The following is a 23,984-nucleotide window of genomic DNA, read 5'->3' as shown; positions in this document are numbered from 1 at the left end:
CCATCCTGGAACTGCTTTGATGACAGAGCTCACACAGACATTTTCCAAGCACAAAACAAAGAACAGGTAGCTCATGGCTATGAATGCATCAGTGTATCAGAAGTCCCTTTCAATAGCCATAATGGTGTTTTGGTTGGATTCCTGTGTCCAGTTTCACTTCAGTTCAGATAGCCACCTGATGATCAGTGCTAAGACAGTCTGCATAGACCCAGAGATATCACTGCAAAATCAAAACTCGTCTCAGGTACCCACCTCCTCTGGGGTGAGGTTCTGTATGGCGTCATTTTGAATTTCTTTTGTGAGGACATCAGCCCTCACTTGCAAGTCGAGTTCCTGAAGGAACTTAGTGACTATGCTCTCGTCAGCTGCGTAGATGTAGATCTTCTCCAGCCGACTCCTCGGTTCCAGCAGTGCCAGACCTGGGTCCTGCTCTCCTGCTGCCAGGTGTTCCTCAGTCTCCACTGGAATCACAGAGGAGTGGGCTGACTGAGTTTTATGAGTCGCTATCAAACACAAAGACACATGAAAATACATGTACACTAAAAACAAGAATATCTAATCCTTTGACCCCTGTTGTGGCATGGAGAATACAAAGTAACATCATTGGTATTATTCACCAAAATTAGATTGTAAACAGCACACAAGCAAAGACACACACACACACACACACACACACACACAATTTATACACGACTATGCATTTCATCAATTTTGTCTGAAAAATTGTCCTTTTTAATACAACAGAGCTGGTCATTCTCACTGATCTCACATTGTTGCCCTTTGGACTCTCCAAAATATAACAGACAAATTGTTTACAGTTTCTTTCTGCTGGGTACCAGGGTACTCTCTTTTCTAATTCCTGACACCTTTAGAAGTGACTGAGGTATGGAGTTTGAGATATGTGTGTACACCTGCATGAGTGAGTGTGTGCATGCTTGTGTGAGCATGTGCACTCATGTGTGTGTGTGTGTGTGTGTGTGTGTGTGTGTAGGCCAGCATGTATGGACAAGTAAGTCAGAAAAAGAGAACGAGACAGGGACAAAGAACTATAGTTACTAAAATATTTGTGAATGTGCAAGCATATGCTTGCAAACATTCTTTATCAATTCAACCTGATAAAAAAAAAAAGCAACATCACTTCCCCCAGATTCACACAGCCTCTCTCCTCTCCTCCACCACACTCACAAAGCATACACATACACACAAATGTATGGCAACACATGCAACAGGCCACATCCACACAAAACTGGCCTACTTTCTCACAACTGAGGTGAGAGTGACAATGGAGTGAACGATAATAGTAATAATAATGGATACTTATATAGCGCACTATCCAGAAATCTGCTCTAGGTGCTTTACAAAAACGCTTTTGTGAACATAAAACATCATATCTATGTTACATACACACACCAAAATGTGACTACACACACACACACACACACACACACACACACACACACACACACACACACTGCATACATAGATTTTAACATATATGTGTATCTAACAGCTACCCTAACACATATGCACACATAGGCAGGCACAAACTTAAACACATGCACATGAACACACAATACACATTCATATACATGCATGTAGTTATGTATATACACATAGTCAAGCACAGCTAACGCAAAGGAAGTGGAACGATCAGGAGACAGCTGATGTGCTGACTGAATGTGTACAATGTTTCTTTGTTATTCTCTTTCATCCTCATTCCATTTCACTGAGGTCAATGTGATTGATCAAAAACAGTCAGTCAAGGCACTGATATCCCATTCATCACTAGAAATGGGGTTACAGCTAACTCTTCATTCTTGCAGCACAGTTTTTCAGTTTACGGGAATCAGACCCTTCATTCCTGGAGGCCGGAAAACATGGCAAGCTCTTTAAACTTTGTGCGAGTCGCGTCATCAGTGCGCGTCATTTATCCTTGACCGGGTCACTTGTGGGGCAGTGTTTATGAGTGGAATGGATGCAAGAACAACCTCCTCCCTGGGCAGTAGGAAAGTGGCCGTTGCACATTCTTGCCAATGTGCTGTGTTGACACATGTACAAGAAAATGGAATGTGGAGAAAATATGGATTCTGACCTGTTTTTTTATGAGTTTTAAAATGCCATATCTGATAATGATTTTGATCTATTCCAAATGAATGATGAGGAGACAGTGCAATTACCTGCTGCAACAGAAGCACAGATAGTTGGTGATGAAAATTTCAAAAAGTGAAAGTGTAAAAATTGTGGTGTATATCTTGCAGTAACTAGCATGACAGCTTCACGGTACATCACATAAGTGTCACCTTCGTGTGACATACCATGTGACGACTGTGACACAGACATGTGTATTCAGAGAAAATTAATTTCTGAATAGTTTTTGTTAATGAATTCTGTAAACAATGATCTGATTTTGGTTCAGTGACTGCTTGTGTAGTGAAAGGCATATATTCTCTTTGAGACAAAGTTCAAATCATTCATGTGATAAGGACAATAGCAGTGACAATTGTGACAGTTTTTCATGGATATGACTAGCAGTGTGGCACTGAGATACATATGAGGCACTACTCGGTGAGTACCTGCATGATGTGCATACTCTGTCCTGCACATGGTACGTCCTTGTGTGCATTGTGTTTGACCCCAAACTCACCTGTTTTACAACTTAGTGTCATCTGAGATGTCATTCTATAGTGTTAATAGGGTCAAAGACAACTTCCCACATGAATTCTGTACACATCAGTATATGACAATCTTAGTGCACTGTAATAAGCTGCATTGCTGTAAGTCTCAGAAATAAGTACCCTGCTTCATACTTTCTTTCTCTTCTCAAAATCCAGGAATGAAGGGAATATACGTATGGTAGGAATCTAGGAACAAGGGAGAGTAATGGTTCATAGAAAAATAAGAACAAAATAAAAATTATCTTGCTGGGAATCTGAATGAAAAAAAAGGAAAAGTATCTCAAATGCTGATTTTGCCCCTTGAATGAATGGTCCACAACATAGATGAGAACCCTAATTACAGTTGGTAAGATCATTTCAGGATATTTTTTTGAAAATAATTTTACTTTTAACTATGAATTAAGGTGGAGCATTTTGCCGCTGTGCTTCACTGATAAATGACAGAAATGATGTCCTTTTTTTTCAGTAAAGAGTGCAAAACTTTAATATTTTTACAAACATATAAAAAACAATGTTGTTGTTTTTTCGATAAAGACAGCCGAACTTAAAAATGTTTACAAATGCACTTAATTTTTCAAAGATTTTAATTTTTTTTTAAAAGGCATGCTTTAAAAAAATTTTTTTGTTTTTTTAACAAATTAAAAAAAACACACACACTGCATTCAAACTCTCAATACCAAGGTTTATATTGACAGTGCTGTTTTTATCCTGCTCAAATTACACATAAAGAAACATAATGAACCTCCTCTAAATTTCTCTGTCTCCACACTCAGCTCTTTCAAGTCTGGCCTTAAAACTCACCTCTTCCCAAAATAGCCTCCCTTGCCTGCCCTTCCTTGTCTTTATTTTCTACAGTTTTAGAGTTATGCATGCGTGTGAATGACTGGTGCGAAAGCGCTTTGATTTGTCTCTGCACAAGATTCAGTGCTATATAAATACCATTATTATTATTATTATTATCATTATTATTATTATCATCATTATTCAGTTACCATTCATACATATTAAAACATCCACACAAATATAAATTAAAAGTTTCTAATGAAAATGTTGATAGACATGTTAGCAATCCTTTTAAGGGTGTTGCTTTTTCTTGGGATGAAAACTCCAAAATGAAACACAGGATAATCCTTGCATCACTGGAAATGAAAAAAAAATGATTAAACTATATCAATAATGTTTTGAATACAAAATTTCCGAATGGTACAAGCCCAGACTCTACGATTAATAGTCATAGCCATATAGTCATACAAACATATTTCCTCCCTTCTTTCCCTCATACACATATAACTACACACCCACATGTGATATTTCCTTCAAAATCAAAAGAAAGGCAGGAAATTGTTGAATTGAAAGGGCACAAGCATCTGTATTGGATTTTATGGCCTCTCATTTAAACAACAACAACAAAAAAAACAAAAACAAAAAAACATTATGTAGCCCATGGCCTAGCCAGTCATGAATGCCATATAAACCAAAACAACATTCAAGACTACAATACTAAGACAACAATATCTTGACAAATTAATCCAGTGTAGACCAAGCCTACAACACAAATAGTAAAGAGTGGAAACTCTCTCCACACACAAGGTACATAACTTAAAGGCAATGCTGCTTATGCTACCTATTCAGCTAGCACACAGGTAAATAAAAGGTACATTGGAACAAACCCAGACACTTCCACAAAAAAGGAAGCGCCAGGCTTGCTCTTATACCAATCATTTGACATGTGCGCACACCAGCAATGACAGAAGAAATGTGCAAACACAAACTAAATTTTATTCAAGACTGGCATAGCCTTTTTAATCCAGAACAAGCCACACAGAAGAACGGACAATACAGAACAAACACATGGTTGCTTTGCATATGTCCACAACATGCCCCTGACACTGTACAATGTCTTGCACAAAGGACTGAAACACTACCACACAGGACAAAACAAAACAAAATCAATGGACAGTGCACTGGAACAGTTTCAGTTTCAGCTTCAAAGCTCAGGGTATGTAAACAGATCCTTATATGATACTCCACATGTGCTGTAAAATATTAAAAAAAAAAAAAAAAAAAAGCAGCAGAAGCTTGACCTTGCATAAACCTAGTGCACTGACCAGGCCTTGCAATACCAATACTGGAAAGCAAACATTTTCTTTTCAGGGATCAGACATGACATGAGTGGGATGTAAAAAAAAAAAAGAATAAATGTGCAGGTTATGTTACAGATAAATACTGTAATTTTTGGCCTACAAGGCACAGCTGAGGCGCATCCCTTGAATTTTAAGTAAAAATTTATTTTGAACTCATATAAGGCGCACACAGTAAGACGCATCTGATGTAAAGTGAAAGTCCTTCATTTTGTTTTTGCTAACAGCGTTGTTTTCTGAGTAGTGACATCATCTTCGGAAAACTGTATCGGAATCCCACTCGTTTTCATCTGGATGTTGAGTCAGCTCTTTTACTTCATTTGTCTGCTCTGTTATCTGCTGCTTTCTTTTCTTCTTTTTTAAAATACATTTTTTATACAATTTTACAGCCTTCAGTTATGTATTCGGTTGTAAAGCCCCAGTTCATTAATTTGTTAAATCTGAATCCAGTCTACCAGCCCTGCTTTTCAGTTCCGTCCGCCACTTTACTTTGCATTCTGCTTTCAGTTCACTTCCAAGTTCTCTAATTTTGCACCATAAATTCATCCCCAGCTCAGAAACTGCCTTTTTTTCCCCATGGCCTACAGGTGAACTGCGATCAAGTTCAGTTGAAATTTTGTGAAGCATGCAATTTGGTTTAAATTTGTTTTGATGGTGAACATGAACCATGTCAAAAGGAATAGTGGTAAGACTAAAGTGTTGCTGTTCAGCACAACTGTGAGTGTTAGTTGTGATAATCGATGTCATTATTAAGTCTGATGTGTCAGGTTGGGCCACATGGTGGTCAGAATTTACTTTTCAGATGCAGATAGGGTGCATACAGCCGATAAGACACAGGGGTGAGATTTAAGTAAAAAAAACAAAAAAAACGCAGCGTCTTATATGCTGAAAATTATGGTATTTCATTTGTTTCAATACTTGAAGAAGGGACAGGGAAGCATCACCCACTTACCTCTCATTCTATTCTTTTCTGCCAGCTTTTCCAGTTTGTGAGTGATTTCAGGGAGTGCTTCCTCATCATACACCACAAGACGAATCTCTTCAATGTTCTTCCGCTGTGCTTGAAACTTTTTCACTTCCTTGAATAGATACTCAACGACTTTCTTTTGGAAAGTGTAGCCTTGTGTCGACCTAGAAATGAAAGAAAAAGATGACCAAGCCACATGAATGCTGTTCTGATTTATGTTTAATACACAAAGCACACAAAGAATATTTACCAGTGATTAAACAAGAACAGATTCAAAAGTCTTCTCACTTACTCACTTAGTGTTACATATTATGATTAGACTAAATATGACATAAAAATAATTTTGTGCATATTTACTGTAAGCAAAGGCTATGTACCATCTTGATATGAATTAAAAGTATTAATCATGTAAAGTTCATTCATTAAAAAGTGATAAGAATTTTGGAGCAGTCCTTGTATAAAGATCACATGAAAAAAACACACCAATACTTAAAGAGATTTTCAACTCAACCATCATATGAAATCTCACATGAATCGTTATGTCAGAAGTAAATGTGTGAAAAAATCTCTATTCTTACTGCTAAATAAGTATTTTGCCCAGATGTAGAAAGTGTTTTGCCTGAAGTTGTACAGTCCATCCATGAACAGCATTTAAATGTGAATACCAGCAAAAGATTCCTTCATCAGGAACACACAAGTGCCCATAAAGCCAGGGTCACTGTGACCTATCAACGAGAGCAATCCATCCAAGTTCTTCTTCACCCACCCTACAGTCCTGACTTAGCCCCATGCAACTTCAGGTTGTTTGCCCTTCTGAAGAAAAACCTGGCTGGCAAGACATTTTCAAGATTCCATGAAATGAAAAAGCAGTGAAATTACAGCTTGCCACCGTATTTCAATCAGACTTTCAAAAAGCATTTAGCTCTTGGCTAGGGAGACTAAAAGTCTGTATGGGGAGAGAAGAGCACTCTGGAGGATTGAAAATTTCAAGAATATTGGACTTTCCACTTTTGTTTTGTGAAGACTTTTAGATAAACCCTCTTTCACTGGAATTACTTTAATGCATAAAATACAGCTGTCTGGTAAACAAGATATATATTTTTTACCTTAAATGCAGTTTTGAAATTAATTCAAACTAACATCTACAAACTCTATCCAGTTCACTCTTCCAGTTCAAAATAAAATTACTTCCTAAAGCATCTCATATATAACTACATGTAGCATTAATATTTTGACAAATTTTCCTTCTACATTGAAACCCGTATTGTAGAAGAATTCAATAAGTCCTCCTAAGCTTTGTAAAAATCAGACCATCATAACATAAATTTCTCAAAGTCATGAATGATAATTTTGTGACTGGAGTACAGTTAGATTTCATCAAAAATTAATCTTACAGCAAAATGTTAACTAGATAGTGGATATCTTTGATGTCGCCAAACATTCAGCTGGCTATGATAACTGCTATAGCTTAACTTCATGGCACAAGCCGTTGCAGACGACATTTTACAATAGACCTGCTGATCTTAACTGTGACATCATTAAGAATTTGAATGAAAGCCCCTCCTCAACAAATGCAACAAGCAGTTATTAACCCAAATCTGTACACCGTTCACTGCAAGATTATGCCTTTTGTGCTACACACACTTAAAACAATAAGAAGCATATCTGAAGCATATTTGATTTAAATTTGATCTTTATTAGCCAAAATGGTTTGACGTTGAGGGTTACATGATTTTGCCTTTTCATCACATAAAATGATACAATCTTAGATTCTATATCTGGTAACTTATCATACACAAAAAAACACACTATTATAGTGTTTGGATGAGATAAGATTAGGCACTTAACAGATTCAAAGCAGATTTTTATTGTCAACACTTAGCAACAATCACCTAATGCTTTTGGCGTTGCTGGCATGTTTGGCTGAATTTGAAATCTGCATTTCCGTTACACATTCATTAACTAATTATCTCTTTCATCAAATCAGAAAACTGTAAGTATTATGTACTGCCAGAATTGTTGCGTTTCTTCTTTAAATCTATACCATTAATGTTTGCCTCCATTAAACTGATGTGACACAATTTGCAATTTTCAGCTATGAACTCTTTAAAAGTGCTCAGTTACAGAGGACTTAAATTAAGATTAAATATTTCATTTTTAATAATCAACACTTCATTTTAAACTCATTAGAAAGGTGGTGTTGAGCTCCTTGTTTTGTGACCAATCCAAAGTAAATTGGTTTAGAAACCATTTAGAAATCTATCATTGAACACCTAGCAACAAACATAAATTTCACCATTTCCTGCCACGTGCGTGGCGTGGTCCATGTGACCTGCATAAACAGCGTGACAAGCATTAGCACTGGTCTGTTTTACAGGTGTTTTTTTTTTAGCCCACATTCAGAGGTTCACACACAGGGTATGCTGCCTAACATTATTCTGTGTTGATGATTTGTAAATTGTAAGTTCCAACACATTGCTTGTGTTCATATAAGTACGTTGATAGTATAACAGGTTGTTAAACTTGTTTTATCTACTGCTTTGACTCTCAGACACTTGTCTGCTCATGACTGATCTAGTTAATCATCATATCATCATGATATGCTTGTATGCAGTATTCCATTTGATCTTTTGAACATCACATTCGGTTACTGATGTATAGTATTTGCGCAGAAATCTTTGCATCTCCACTCGTTTGGACATGTGAATTATTCAAGAACTTTCTGAGGATGATGTATTCTTTCTCATTTGCTCACATTGATCAGCCTGGGCAGGGCAGTCAGATCTATTTAATTAACGGTTAGGCTTTACATATCCTGCATTAAGTGGAGGAAATTTAGATGTAGAACAGAGGCCATATTTTAGCTGTGTTGATGTTAGGCTTCTTTGGCACAGCCAGATATCTTGTGTAAGTTCATTTGCTAGAAGCACCACTTACTGGTCAAGCCATGCTAGTTCTTCCAATCATTGTATTGAGCACTGACTTACCATTTGATCTCTCTGGTTGCCAATATCTAATACAAAAACCACTTATTCTATCAGCTTGTTTAGTATTTATGTATCATTTCATATGCTGATATCAGTACTGCTATGGTGTTAAGTGTTCCTTTCTCCATATTGACTATCAGTTTTACCAGCTTCACAGTTACAGTGTGTTTAGTCTTCTATAATGTGTTTGTAGTACTCTGTTGTAATAATTACAAGATAAACAAGATAATGTTAGATTAATACCAGTTATTGGTTAACACCATCTGATCCATATCACAGTTTGGTAGCTGTAATTCAGATACCATGCTTTTTCTGAAACGGCTTACTCCAGTACGCCACATGATAACTGATTCATTTCAATCAATTTGACACAGTGTAAGCTTTACATAATGTATGCACTTTCACTTTCACTATATCTATTTATTTTCAACCACTTTAAGTACACTATCAAAACGCATTAGGAATATCATTTAATGTCAGTGTTTGGTCTTCACACATATGCATTATTTATGTTGTTAACAAATCAAAACCAAGTGGTAGTCTTTCCAATGTAATATATACACATGTGCTTACTATCCATTTACATTACTAACATGTTGTACTTATGACATTTGTTTGTGTCTTACAGGCACTGTTTCCTTTTCCTAATATAACTATTGTACTAAAACAATAGAAAAACCCATTTGTGACTGGCTCTACATGTCTCTGGCCTGTGTGTGGGTCTTTCAGTCCTTTCACTCTTTCAATTCCCTTTATCTACCACCCTGGTTCACAGTTAGGTTCAAAATTGGTGTTGCTGACTTTTATTCAGGGACACTCAGGAATCCTTTAAAATATCATATTCCTTTCATCAAAAACTAAACCAATAACAATAACTCCCCTTACCAAAAAGTCTGTTACATTTAGTTTCGCCATCAACCAAGCCATTCAAAGTATCATGTCTTGAACAAAAATACACAATAAAAAAATATAAATCTATTGATGACCTTCAAAATTTCATTCACCCAAAATTTAACAGACATCATAGGAAACTTATATGATCATCTCATAAAATAAATCTAAAGTCATATCAATAGATGATTTCCTTTTCCTTGCAGTTCATATTAAATAAGTTACAGATGGCTTCAGAATCCTCATAAGCTTTTTTCCCATTGGAAAAAATGGCTTGGGGGAGTAGGAGGAGCAACTGGAATGGAGAAAAGATGGGGTGTTGGTCTTGTCCCTTCAGTTATTTGTGTGATAAATTTATTACAAATCACTTGTCAGTCAAGCAGAAGGCTTTGCATCTGTTGTTTCATCGTCAAGGAACTTGATGCAAATTGGAGATGGGTGCTCTTACTCCAAATGAGGATGACAGGTGCCAGTAATGAATGTAGCATTAGTAGCAGGATTGTATTAACAATTGAATGCTGTTTCTTTCCAAAGATGTCTGAAATAAAATAAAAATTGAAAGAAAATTTACCAAAAGTTTAGTTATTTTCCACTGTAAGTGAACAATATACTAACCCAATCCAAATGCTGGGAAAGCCACAGACTTTAGGCCAAGGCTGTCAACTGTTTTCAAGCCAGTCATGATGAAATCTTCCCAGCTGCTTGGTCCGCTTTTGCCATACCCAACTCCCACATCCCCAATTCTGCTGGTGTTGATGAACACAACATATTTGCACCTCAGTTGAGGGAACTGAGTCCGCAAGTAGATGTATCCTTTCATTTGGAATTCTTGCTCTGAAAACAAACAAATAAACAACATAAATATATAGTTATTACTTGACAGATAATGAAACACTTTAAGATTAATTTTCTGATCCCTTCTATGGCAGCAAGAGTACCAAATTTTTGCTGAGTGTGCCTGTAATGGATTACCTTTCATGTTTCCCATCACCTAAAAATAAAATTTCAGAAAGCTCATTCTTACTTTATGTCAGACAAAAGAATATATTTTCTCAGAGCTTCAGATTTGTTTGAAATTCCACAAGATCAAAGACTTCTGGCAACCATAACTGAAGGGGTCAAAACAGCAAGGCCACTGGCCAATCAAAACTGGTGGTTTGCAATGAGTCCAAATAATAATTACAAATTTGTGCAAATGCTTCCTTGCATATAAACTGAATAATCTAAATTAAATTGTTAGTTATTCTGACTTCAACTGGCATTTGACTTCACAGATTTGTTCTCTCTCTCTCTCTCTTTCTTTATAGATTGGGATTAGCTGAAAATATGGATAAATCTGTGTTAGTGTTTAGGAAGGGTGGGTTTCTAGGACCAAGTGGAAAATGGTATTTAGATGGTAAAAAACAGGAAAAAGTTACTTCATACAAATACTTAGGGCTAACTTTTTCAACACAACACAGTCGGACAGCAGCATTGGAAGATCTTACAGTCAAAGCAAAGAGAAGTACATTAGAAATTCCCAGAACCTTAAATAGAATAGACTGTAAGTCAGCTAATGTGTGTGTGTGTTGTTGTTTTTTTAACTGTTTAACACACATGTTTTTCCATTTTTGTTGCATGGAGCAAAAATCTGGGGATTTGATAGGTATGAACAGGTAGAAAGGATTCAGCTCTATGCTTGCAAACATCTGCTGCATGTCACAGATAAGACTCTAACGATATGGTATATGGGGAACTGGGCAGGTATCCATTATGGATCAAATCAGTCATTAAATGAATAAGATACTGGTTTCGATTACTGAAGCAGCCTGAACAATTAATTTCAAAGAAGGCTTCTAAAATTTTGTTAAAAATGCATGAAAATGGTACTGTCACGTGGGCAACCAAACTTCAAAATGTTCTGTGTGGAAATGGATTTGAGCAAGTGTGGTTATCTGGGTGTGGACATGAGAGACAATTTTTCAAAGAACTTAGAGAAAGACTGTTCAACTCTTTTTGTTATCACTGGCATAACCACTTACAAAATAGTGTAAGAGACTTCGTATATAAGCAATTCAAGACTTGTTTTGGAAGAAAGAAATATGTGGATGTTTTATGGATGAACACATAACGTAACACCCTTGCTCAGTTAAGGATGGGAGTATCACAAATTAATGTTCACAGATACTGTTATGCAAGGAATCAAGAAAGCTGGAATTTAAGGAATCAAGAAAGCTGAAATTGTCCATTTTGTAGTAACTCACTTGAAACAGAAATTTACTTTATTTTTGAGTGTCCAAAGTATGAAGATTTAAGATCTAAGTATTTACAGAATATTGTCAATTTTGAAAATCACAATTTGGAATTTGTGAGAGTTTCAGAAGAGAGAATTTTTGTTTTTGTGACATTTCTGTTTTATGCCCTTAATCTTAGATCTCAGATCTTGAATGCAGACCAAAATATACAAAGGTGAAGCAGCGTATTAAACAAACCGGTTAATCTAGGTATCACGGAAATAATTATCTCCATAAATTTGTTAATTACTCATGTATGTTGTTTTGATTTTTTTCATGTGTCGACTGTGAACCCCCATTGAAAAGGGCTGAGGCCTATTCAGTAAGCTAGTGTCAGTGTCAGTGTCCCTCTCGCTCTCTCTCTCTCTCTTTAACACACACATGTGCACGCATGTGCACATAAACAAACACACACACACACACATACACACACGTACTATGTTAAAGATGTTAAGTTCATGCCACACTTAGGAAATGAATGAAGCACATTTTGATGTAAATCATACTGACATTAAAAAGGATGAAAATCTGGATATTATGCTATTGAAGTTTGATTACACATTCTGAATAATCACCATCATTGTTCAATTCTTCTCATCCCAGATCTAAAAACGGAGAGATTTTTACAATATTGACAAAGACTGATCATATTCACAGCTGAACTTATTGCTGTTCTTTTGGCTGGTAATTATGTTATTGTGCATCAGGCACCTATGGTGGGAATTTCATAGCACACACTGCTTACTGATGGACCCCTCCTACCTCCCTCCAACCCCCCTCTTCACTACTGCACTCCTTCCTTGAAAATGCTGTAAACCCTGCCAACCCCTCCCTACCCGCCCCCCACCATACCCTCTCCACCCCCCACCCCCCCCATCCCCTTGGCCACTGAGTGCTGAGGAAGCAAGACCAGATGCTAAGGCAGGTGATATTTCTTAGGACAGCACCCATTCATCTTCTATGTTGACCATAATGTTTATCTACTCTCCCTACAATCTCCAGCCCCCTCTCCTCTCCTTTTTCAACTGTGACCCCTCCACTCCCACCCCCCCACCCCTCATGTTGATCTCTGGCAAGATGGTATCTGCCTCAATGGTCACCGCCTGGTGTAGTGTGTGTAACATGAGCTGTTTGGAATATAACAGGGCTGTTTTTCCTCCCACTTCCCTGCCTCTTTTTGTCACCTCCATCCATCTCCTTCCCTTCTCCTTGGCAGTTTCTGTGAGAAATGCACTGAATGTGCAAGGTATAACCATGCTGTTTCCAGATTGATTAGCCTTCTCCACAACCAGTGTGGGAGGGCCTGGTAGTGAATTTGGCTGACTGGCCCATTAACTTCAACCATTTGGGAAGGTCTGGGTTTTAAGATGATTTGCATAAGTGAATGTGTGAGAGAGAATAAACTGATAGGCTGAGGTGGTCTCATCCTTTTCCTTGTTTGGAGGAGGCCAGGAGAGCCAGACAGGCCCTTATACTGTGACAACAAACACATTTCTTTCGTGGAAATAAGGCTCAATACAGCTTCAGACATCGGTCAATTAATCGTTTAGCTTGAGGTGATCCATTGTACAGTACACACAAGAGATCAAGTAGACAGCAGTCAAAATGATAAATGTTTTACAAGTAGAGCATAAGTTCATACCTTTTTTCAAGCATTCCAGTGTTATATCTGGACATTTTGTAACCAGTTTGCGTGACACTTCTCCTGGAAAAAAAGACAAGAGGAAAGATACAAAATCACTCCTTTCTATACATTCTTATTGTAATGACAATGCATTTCAGTAAGGGGCACACAAAATAATAAAGAAGCCAAACATGTTTCCACAGTCATGTTACTGTTACACTTTAATTGCTTTTTCACAAAACACAGCACTTTTATCTGACATGCTGACATTGATTAACGGCAGTGACCTTATTATCTTTAGTTAAAATAAAAACTTATCCTGTTTAGTTTGGAAGTTACTGTTGTATACATCTATCATGAGCAGCAATACTGTGCCATGAAATGGGACATCAAACTGAATATACCATGTGAAATAATTCTGTATATTGATCCCAAACATTACCTCATGGCATCAAAAACCATGCCTTTACATGCCAGTCCATCATTCACAAACCACTTGACAATGCGGCTGCTGTATGTCTTCTGATCCAAACAATTTGGCTTATAACCATATGATACTGATTTAGGGTACAAATGCACATTAACCCCTAGGCTGCCTATATGACGAGATAACTCTTCAGCGCAAGCATGTGCGCTTCGCTGCCACAATAACGAGATAACTCATCATCGAAATATTCTGACTTTTCCCTGGTTTGCATTCAGTTCGTTGACAAAAATACTGGTAGCTTTAGTTTGGGGAATCTTTCTAGATTCTATTCATAGCTAGAAACCCCATCTACGTCATGAGGTGTAGATATCTGAACGTTTTGGTTGGGTTACTGCCACAGTGTTTGCCTGTCTCCTCTCCTTGCTTGCTCAACAAAATGTTGGACACTGTGCTCAAGACATGCGATTGTGGTACACTAAATCAATCAAAATTGCTTTCTTTAGCTGATGCTCAGAAAGAATTGATGTATAAATTCAAAGAAGACAGTGATGAACATTTACAGGACGATTTGATAGAAAATAAAGGGAGCAATGAAATCTAGATCTAAATTATGTTGGTTTTATTGGGGGTGGTGGGGGCGTGGGGGGTATCTGGGGGGTACATCCGATCTGCTGATCATGATTTTGACCAAGGAACTGGATGTGTCCAGAATGATAGTCATGCATATTACCCATGAAAATTTGTTTGGTGATTTTATTATGTTTATCATAGCCAGAAAGTTGTGATGAAGACAGGGAAAGTTTAAAACTTTGATAGATCTGTATCATGATTGCAAAACAAGAAAATGGTTATCAACATGGGCTGCTTTAGCTAGACAGAACTGTTTGGTTTCCAGTGCACAACTTAAGGTATACTCATGTATTTGTAAATATTGGTGCACCACTCCCCCCCCCCCCCCGCCCCCCGACCCCCACACCTCCTACCTCTGCCCCCTGCCATCCACGTTTTCAGATTCATTCTTGTTTTTAAATCAGCAGGAATTAATGTGACCTTAAAGGCTTAACCACTTGTTCCCTCATTGGGTGGCATGGTTCAAGCACACTTATTCAAAGAGTCTGTATCTGGAGAGAATATATGCACCTGGTTGCACATGGCTCGTACTCACCTGGCTGAACATGGCTCTTACCCATTCCTGCCTACTGAAGAGTGAAGAAACCCGATGTTGCACAGCAGATGACAAGTTGCCTAACATGATGTATAGTTGAAACAGTATGGGTAAAACACCAAAGTTCTTTTGGTGCATGAACTTCTAACTTTATTGTAAAATGACCTTGTGGGAGACAAAATCTTCGAAACTGTAAAAGGTCATTTCCATACCTAACTGCAGGTTGAGGTCAAATGTGGTAGTCACGATGACTGCATCAACATCCTCCTGAAGGACATCTCCTTTTTTCAGCAGAAAATTCATTGTGCCAAACCGAAGAACCTTGCACTGCATACCTACAGCTGAAAAACAGTGTCACACATTGCATCATGGAAATACATAAACAGATAGATAAATAAATACTTCAAATATGACTCAGTATTGTTATTGATAAGTGAATACTTCACAAGAAAATAAGAATAAAGTAAACAAAAACTTAATGAGAAAATAAATGTTAATACAGAACAGTTAAATAAGCAAGTTTTGTAAGTAAATGTTCAGTTTGCAACTAATTATGGGTGCATAATCATTACTTTTACTAAGATGTGGGTGTGAGTAGGTGAGTAAGTGAGTCAGCAAGAGGATGTGTGTGTGTGTGTGTGTGTGTGTGTGTGTGTGTGTGCGTGTGCTCATTGTGCATATTAGAGAGGAGGGGAAGAACACATATTCCAATCCAACACACACACATATGGTCTCTCTCTCTCTCTCTCTTTCTCTCTCTCACACACACACACACATTCCAAAACACACATACATATGCTCTCTTTCTCTCTCTTTCTCTCTCTCTCTCTCACACACACACAAATGCCCTCATGCACGCACACCCACATGAGTACACATACATATGCACATTTCTTGTTTTCCTCCATAATCATGTACATTAATTTGGTTAACCAGGAAGACAGCATTAAATTTTTTTTTTTTTTTTTAGAGATTGAGTTAGGAAATGATACACAATACCCTGTGTCAGTGTTTGCTTGCCTGACAATAACTCTGCTTGTGTGTATGTATTTGTGATTTCATATACAGAAGACATACACTGCTACTACTGTTACAATTTGGGCATCATTTGTACATTTCGTCCGGCTGTTAAGCGCATCTTTCATGGGATTAACTGGCATATATTTTATCATGTCCTTCAATTATGCTCAAAAGGCACTCAGATATGCACACTGCTTTGTTAAGTCATTATACCCATTGTTGTCAATACACCCAATATCATCATAATACCCAACATCACAATATGCCCAATATCGTTACTACACCCAATATCATCATTATACCAAACATCACCAATATGCCCAATATCGTTACTGCACCCAATATCATCATTATACCCAACATCACCAGTATGCCCAATATCATTACTACACCCAATATCATCATTATACCCAACATCACCAGTATGCCCAATATCATTACTACACCCAATATCATCATTATACCCAACATCACCAGTATGCCCATTATCATTACTACACCCAATATCATCATAATACCCAACATCACCAATATGCCCAATATCGTTACTACACCCAATATCATCATAATACCCAACATCACCAGTATGCCCCTTATCATTACTACACCCAATATCATCATTATACCCAAATCACCAGTACACCCTCGTTACTACACCCAATATCATCATTATATCATTATACCCATTATCAATCTGTGCTCTGAATGAGAAATATGAGATTTCTGTTTGTTAAAAAAAAAAAAAAAAAAAAAAAAAAAAGAAAAAGAGGGGAAAATGTAAATCTTTATGTCATCATATATACACATGCTAATACATGATTTTATATATGTTTCTAAGGTAGCTTAATGATTTTGCTCTCTTTGGACATTTCTCATCAGATTTACATTATCCATCTAAGCTGTTCATAGTTGGTGCTGAAAATATGGATAACCTGATTCAGAATGGAAAGCTAATCTCATCCACATTTGCTGTTTGATTAACTAATGGCAGGTCGATTAATTAATGGCAGGACTTACACACCTTATGAATGATACTTACAACTGGATTCTGGTTTAAGGAGATGATCTGGAAAGCTTCGATTTAGCCGTAATGATGAAAGCACTCTCTGATTTGCTCTGGCGTCAGCAAGCATGACTTTTTTCTGTTGTTCAAAAGCCTGTGTAAATAAATCACAGATAGTAACTGGTGTGCCAAAACATTTACCACACACACAAAAGAGAGAAACAGACAGACAGACAGACAGAAAGAAAGAGACAGATGAGAGGGAGAAGAGAGAGAATTAGGGAGAGAGAGTGAGGGAGAGAGAGTGAGAGGGTGAGAGAGAGTGAGAGAAAGAGAGAGAGAAAGAAAGAAGAGAGAACAAAAACAAAAACTTTAATCCCCAGGCCTCCAGCCCCTAGAAAGAGGTCAAAAGTACACAATATGGTGATCACGTAGCAACAATACACTGCAAAATACATTCTAACTTAAACCTGTAGAACAAAAGTGCTTCTTGTGCATTGTAAATTAATTCTAAATTTCTTCATTGCTGTCAACGAATTCCTGTCGTATCTTCAGGGCATTAAATATATAGAGTTTACAAATACTGTAATTGGAACCATTCTTCAGCAAGTGAACATATGATTCACCTTCAGAGTTTGGATGTTTTTGCCTTAAGTTACTGTAGAGGTCACAACTGTTTATATGTGGCCGTGCTCCGAGTGGTTATTCAAGGGTACGGCACAAAAGACTTAACTAAATATGATTGATTGAATGAAAGGATAGACAAGATCCCACGCACAGGCCAGGAACATATAGAGGCCAGTCACAAATGGGTTTTTCTATTGTTTTATTTACAATACTTATTAGATGAGAAGAAAACCTAAGAGAAGAGAATAGAAGAGAAGATAAAAAGAGAAGACAGTGCCTGGAATGACACAAACAAATGTCATAAGTACAACATGTCTGCACAAGTGAATAATAAAGCACATGTATACATATCACATGGAAAGACTATTCACTTGGGTTTGGGATACGCAACAACATAATGCAAATGTGTGAAGACCAAACGCTGACATCAAATGACATTCCTAATACATTTGAATAGTACAGTTAAAGTGATTGAAGCAATGCTGACTTGGTGAAAGTACACTGACAGTATAGACCAGGTAAAGCTTATACTGTGTCAAAGTGACTCAAATGAATCAGTGGATTAGATATAATACTGGCAAACTGATAGACCAGATATTAAGTGAAGAACCATCATGGCTTAACCATTAAGTGGTGAATGAACTTTATGCACTCACTAGAACATTCTGGAACAAACTATCTGTGTACAGAGACGTCACTGACTGTGACGTTAAGAAGAATCAAATGGAACACTGCTCCGAGTATATGACGACATGGCGATTATTTAGATCAATCGTAGCCGATCTGTGACTAACATGTCAAAGCAATAACTGAACAAAGAATTAACTGAACAAAGCAATAACTGAACATACTCATATGAACACAAGTACTGTGTCGAATAATACAAATTACAAATCAACACATTCTACACACTAGTACTTACAGCAACACGCAGCGAAGTGTCAACTGTTGTGAGAACACACACAACACACTGCCCGCAACACAGCAAGAGAGAGGGAGAGCAGGCTCTGGTCAGAGGACTGACCAGGCATGAAATGACCACTCATCATCCACTGTGCCAATTTATGCAAGTTTAGCGGACCGCAAAGTGCGTCACGTGAGCTTGCGAGCAGATCGTCACTAATCACAGAGAATCCGATGACAATTATGTTTGTTTAAAGGTGTTCAGTGACAGATTTCTCAATGATTCCTGAACCGATTTACGTCGGATAAGTTGCAAAAGAAAGAGCTCAACACCTACTTTATAATGAGTATAAAATGAAGTGTTGGTTGTTTAAGATGAATTTATCATCTTAATTTAAGTCACCTGAACAGGGTCAGTTTTAACGAGCTCGTCGCTGAAAATTACAAACTGCATTAAATCAGAATAACGTAGGTGCACATAAATGGAATAGATTTAAAGATGGAATTGCGACGATTCTGCCAGTATATAATACTTGTAGTTTACTGATCTGACAAAAGAGTTATTAATTAATTACGGTGGAACAGAAACACAAGTTTCCTCTCAGCCAATGACGTACCGCGACGCGACACGGGTCGAGCCGACAGCAGGTGTTCTGGCGAGGACAAAATGATGTAAGCGGAGTGACGTCACACATTCTGGGCATGGGTAAGGAGGGAAAAACGTCGTCTGCTAATACAGCTTGTGCGTGAGGCAAGCTAATACAGCTTGTGCATGAGGCGTGAGGCAAGCTAATACAGCTTGTGCATGAGGCAAATATTGGAGCAAGCATAGCGCTTGGTCACACCTCCCCCCATCTTTTAAAACCCATCGTCCGCGATGGTTAATTTCAGGTAATTCTTGTGAGGAGACTTAGCTGAGCATCAAAGAAGAATTATTGGGCAGGTAAGGGAGATAATTTAGCTGATAACTGATAGCTAAGCGAATGTGAAATGACTGCAACATTCTTAGGAACCACACCCTACTTCTATATGCAAAGTGGCATTAGCCAGGTTAAGTTAAGAGTTTGGACTTAGTCAAATGCATCCTAACTTAACTTTGAACAGTTTGAGATAGAGAAGGGGTCCCAATTAGGTAAATACACTATGAAGATGGAAAGCATTCATTTGTGTGCCTATCAATCTATCTATCTTATCACTGTCAGATGCACATGTAAAATAGCATACATGTATAATAGCATAGATTATGAACATACTTTGCATTGCTAAGACCTTGTGACAAGCTAGATCACAGGTTAAATTAAGCAAGAAGAGAAATAAAATAACATGAAACATGAATTGTACAGAAATATCTGAAATGAAAACAAAATTAAAGCATGAACAGGAACATGAAAAACAAAATCAGCATTGCCTCAGTTCAGAAAGAATGAAAAAAATAAGAAACATGAGTGTTTTGCAGTGTCACTGTTCTGGCTGTTAAATGTTTGACATCAGTCTCCTCACATGCTCAGTGATGCCCTGGATGCCAGTCGTGTGGAGCGCCTAGGTGCAGGATCTGGTGGTAGTGGAGGTGGCTCTGGTGCAGCTCGCCGGGTTGGTGTCCTGGGTCTTGGCATGGGCCTGGTCAGCCACATACCACTGTCACTATCTGTATCAGTGTCAGTGTCAGAGTGTGACACCTTGCTGTCCTGGTGGTGCAGTGGGACCGGGTGAGTCGGCATGACAGCAGGTAGTTGTTGGTCGTGCGTCTGCTGCGTGGGGCTGACTACAGGTGGGGACACCTGTGGGACCACAGCGTCAGGTGTGGTGCTGTGGCACCTCCGTCTGCGTCTGCGTCTCCTGTGTCGCTGATTTGGAGCTGGAGTAGCTGGCATCAGTCCATGCTGCCCAGTGTGTGTGTCAGTGACACACTGTTTGTACGCTGGAGCTGCAGGCTTGTGGTTTGCATTCAGTTGCCTGGCCCTCAGGTAGCGTCGCTTGTGGCGACACTGGTCCTCGGTGTGACTGGGCCTCTCACACCAGACACAGTGTGGAGGGTCTGGGGTGCGGTCAGCAGCACAGCGTTGAGGATGAAGCGCTGGTTTTGGAGGATGTGGGCGGCGTGCTGGCATGGGTGACTGCAGCTGACATCGCAGGCTGGTGTTCTCAGCTGTGAGTGCGGCCAGCTGAGACTGTAGGCGGACAGCAGTGGTGTTGTCTACGCCAGGGCAGGTGTTGTAGGTGTGGCTGTCCTCCCTCAGCCATCGCAGGGCCTCCTTCTTTGCTGCCTTGAAGGTGATGTCAGGGTGGTAGCGGATGAGACGCCTGACATTGCACCTGAGTGCAGCTGGCTGAAGGCCTCTGGCGAAGGCGTCGCGGAGGATGGTCGCTGGCACCTGCATGATCCCATCTTCAGCCCTGTTGACCTTGGTCCACAGGTACTGAAGATGTGATGCGTAGTCGATCACCGTCTCCTTGGGCTGCTGCTGCCTGTTGAAGAAAGCAGTGGCAAGGTCAGTGGCATCTCGCTGCTCTCCCCAGTTCTCCTCAATGATGTGAAGGATCTTGGCTGGGGTGTCCACTTCTGTCGCTGGCAGCCTGACGATCCGCTGGCGACATTGGCCTGCAAGGGCTGATATCAGCCAGAGAGAGGCTGTCGCGTCATCCAGGGGTTGTAGCTGGAGAATCAGTCTGGCCTCACTGATGAAGTCGTCGACCTCACTGCCGGTTTCCTCTCCGGATAGCGTCGGGAGTTTGGGCAGGAAGTCGGTTGAAGCCATATTGATGGGGCGACGTTTCTTGTTGTGGACTTGATGTACCTGCTGCACTGTCTTCTCTCTTCTCCTATGTTAGATTATCCCTATGTGACTCTTAGTACAACCTCTTGTCCCTGTATGATCCTAGCTCACAGCGCCAAGTATGTAATAGAGATTAGCTTGGCTAGGAGCTGTGATATTAGAGATATTTAGAGAATTAGCACATCCAATGCTCACAGCGCCAAGTTGTAACAAGGTACACTTGGTGGTAAAGGGCTGTGGTTTAGGGATGGATTGAATTTGGATAAAAGAATTGAAATCTTAAAGGGAATAATTGGACTATGTTATAATGGATCTTTATCCTGTCGGCGACGCCACTTTTGTGGCCGTGCTCCGAGTGGTTATTCAAGGGTACGGCACAAAAGACTTAACTAAATATGATTGATTGAATGAAAGGATAGACAAGATCCCACGCACAGGCCAGGAACATATAGAGGCCAGTCACAAATGGGTTTTTCTATTGTTTTATTTACAATACTTATTAGATGAGAAGAAAACCTAAGAGAAGAGAATAGAAGAGAAGATAAAAAGAGAAGACAGTGCCTGGAATGACACAAACAAATGTCATAAGTACAACATGTCTGCACAAGTGAATAATAAAGCGCATGTATACATATCACATGGAAAGACTATTCACTCGGGTTTGGGATACGCAACAACATAATGCAAATGTGTGAAGACCAAACGCTGACATCAAATGACATTCCTAATACATTTGAATAGTACAGTTAAAGTGACTGAAGCAATGCTGACTTGGTGAAAGTACACTGACAGTATAGACTAGGTAAAGCTTATACTGTGTCAAAGTGACTCAAATGAATCTGGATTAGATATAATACTGGCAAACTGATAGACCAGATATTAAGTGAAGAACCATCATGGCTTAACCATTAAGTGGTGAATGAACTTTATGCACTCACTAGAACATTCTGGAACAAACTATCTGTGTACAGAGACGTCACTGACTGTGACGTTAAGAAGAATCAAATGGAACACTGCTCCGAGCATATGACGACATGGCGATTATTTAGATCAATCATAGCCGATCTGTGACTAACATGTCAAAGCAATAACTGAACAAAGAATTAACTGAACAAAGCAATAACTGAACATACTCATATGAACACAAGTACTGTGTCGAATAATACAAATTACAAATCAACACATTCTACACACTAGTACTTACAGCAACACGTAGCGAAGTGTCAGCCGTTGTGAGAACACACACGACACACTGCACGCGACACAGCAAGAGAGAGGGAGAGCAGCCTCTGGTCAGAGGACTGACCAGGCATGAAATGACCACTCATCATCCACTGTGCCAATTTATGCAAGTTTAGCAGACCGCAAAGTGCGTCACGTGAGCTTGCGAGCAGATCGTCACTAATCACAGAGAATCCGATGACAATTGTGTTTGTTTAAAGGTGTTCAGTGACAGATTTCTCAATGATTCCTGAACCGATTTACGTCGGATAAGTTGCAAAAGAAAGAGCTCAACACCTACTTTATAATGAGTATAAAATGAAGTGTTGGTTGTTTAAGATGAATTTATCATCTTAATTTAAGTCACCTGAACAGGGTCAGTTTTAACGAGCTCGTCGCTGAAAATTACAAACTGCATTAAATCAGTTTAACGTAGGTGCACATAAATGGAATAGATTTAAAGATGGAATTGCGACGATTCTGCCAGTATATAATACTTGTAGTTTACTGATCTGACAAAAGAGTTATTAATTAATTACGGTGGAACAGAAACACAAGTTTCCTCTCAGCCAAAGACGTACCGCGACGCGACACTGGTCGAGCCGACAGCAGGTGTTCTGGCGAGGACAAAATGATGTAAGCGGAGTGACGTCACACATTCTGGGCACGGGTAAGGAGGGAAAAACGTCGTCTGCTAATACAGCTTGTGCGTGAGGCAAGCTAATACAGCTTGTGCATGAGGCGTGAGGCAAGCTAATACAGCTTGTGCATGAGGCAAATATTGGAGCAAGCATAGCGCTTGGTCACATATAAAATGATTTTCATCTTCAACCACATTACAATGTTTACATGCATAATTTGAATTACATTTGAATGTTCTCCTAAAAAATTATCTATTTATTGGGAGCAAACCAAGCCGTAATTTTATCAACAGTCCCTAAAACACTTTTTATCAACAAAGTAAAAATATTGCTCACATTCAAAACCAGTTTTGAACAGTCTGTAGTTATGATATATATCTTTAGACATTACTGACTCGTCCCACTCTTGCATAAATACATCTTTCATTCTTTGCTTAAATAATGACAAAAAAGGTTGCTCACAACCAATGCCCTGTTCCAACCAAACATACTCAAATCCAAGTCTAAATAAAGTATTTTTGACTAAATACACACAGCATGTTAGAGAGAGAGAGATAGAGAGAGAGAGAGAGGGAGAGAGAGTATTAAAAAAAAATAGTGGGTTCGGCTTATATACCAGTGCGTTCAATAGACCAAACTTTACGG

The 23,984-nt window shown here is 38.8% G+C and overlaps 1 protein-coding gene across 2 annotated transcripts in view; it reads right to left on the bottom strand.

The window, feature by feature from the left end:
* Positions 1 to 330: 330 nt before the first annotated feature.
* LOC143301233 (protein mono-ADP-ribosyltransferase PARP14-like) overlaps positions 331 to 23,984 on the bottom strand; it is a 67,851-nt gene continuing 44,197 nt past the window's right edge. For both annotated transcript variants that reach the window (XM_076615376.1, XM_076615367.1), the window contains 6 exons: positions 17,210 to 17,327; positions 15,363 to 15,491; positions 13,577 to 13,639; positions 10,277 to 10,495; positions 5,769 to 5,947; positions 331 to 461 (listed from right to left, as the gene is read on the bottom strand). In XM_076615376.1, the coding sequence (XP_076471491.1) occupies positions 5,889 to 5,947; positions 10,277 to 10,495; positions 13,577 to 13,639; positions 15,363 to 15,491; positions 17,210 to 17,327 (588 nt within the window). In that variant the 3' untranslated portion in view covers positions 331 to 461; positions 5,769 to 5,888. The remainder of the gene's footprint in view (positions 462 to 5,768; positions 5,948 to 10,276; positions 10,496 to 13,576; positions 13,640 to 15,362; positions 15,492 to 17,209; positions 17,328 to 23,984) is intronic.

This window comes from Babylonia areolata, chromosome 2 (genome assembly GCF_041734735.1).
Source record: "Babylonia areolata isolate BAREFJ2019XMU chromosome 2, ASM4173473v1, whole genome shotgun sequence".
Lineage (NCBI taxonomy): Eukaryota > Metazoa > Mollusca > Gastropoda > Neogastropoda > Buccinidae > Babylonia > Babylonia areolata.
The sequence above is the reverse complement of the archived record's forward strand: the minus strand, read 5'-3'. Positions and strand labels throughout refer to the sequence as shown.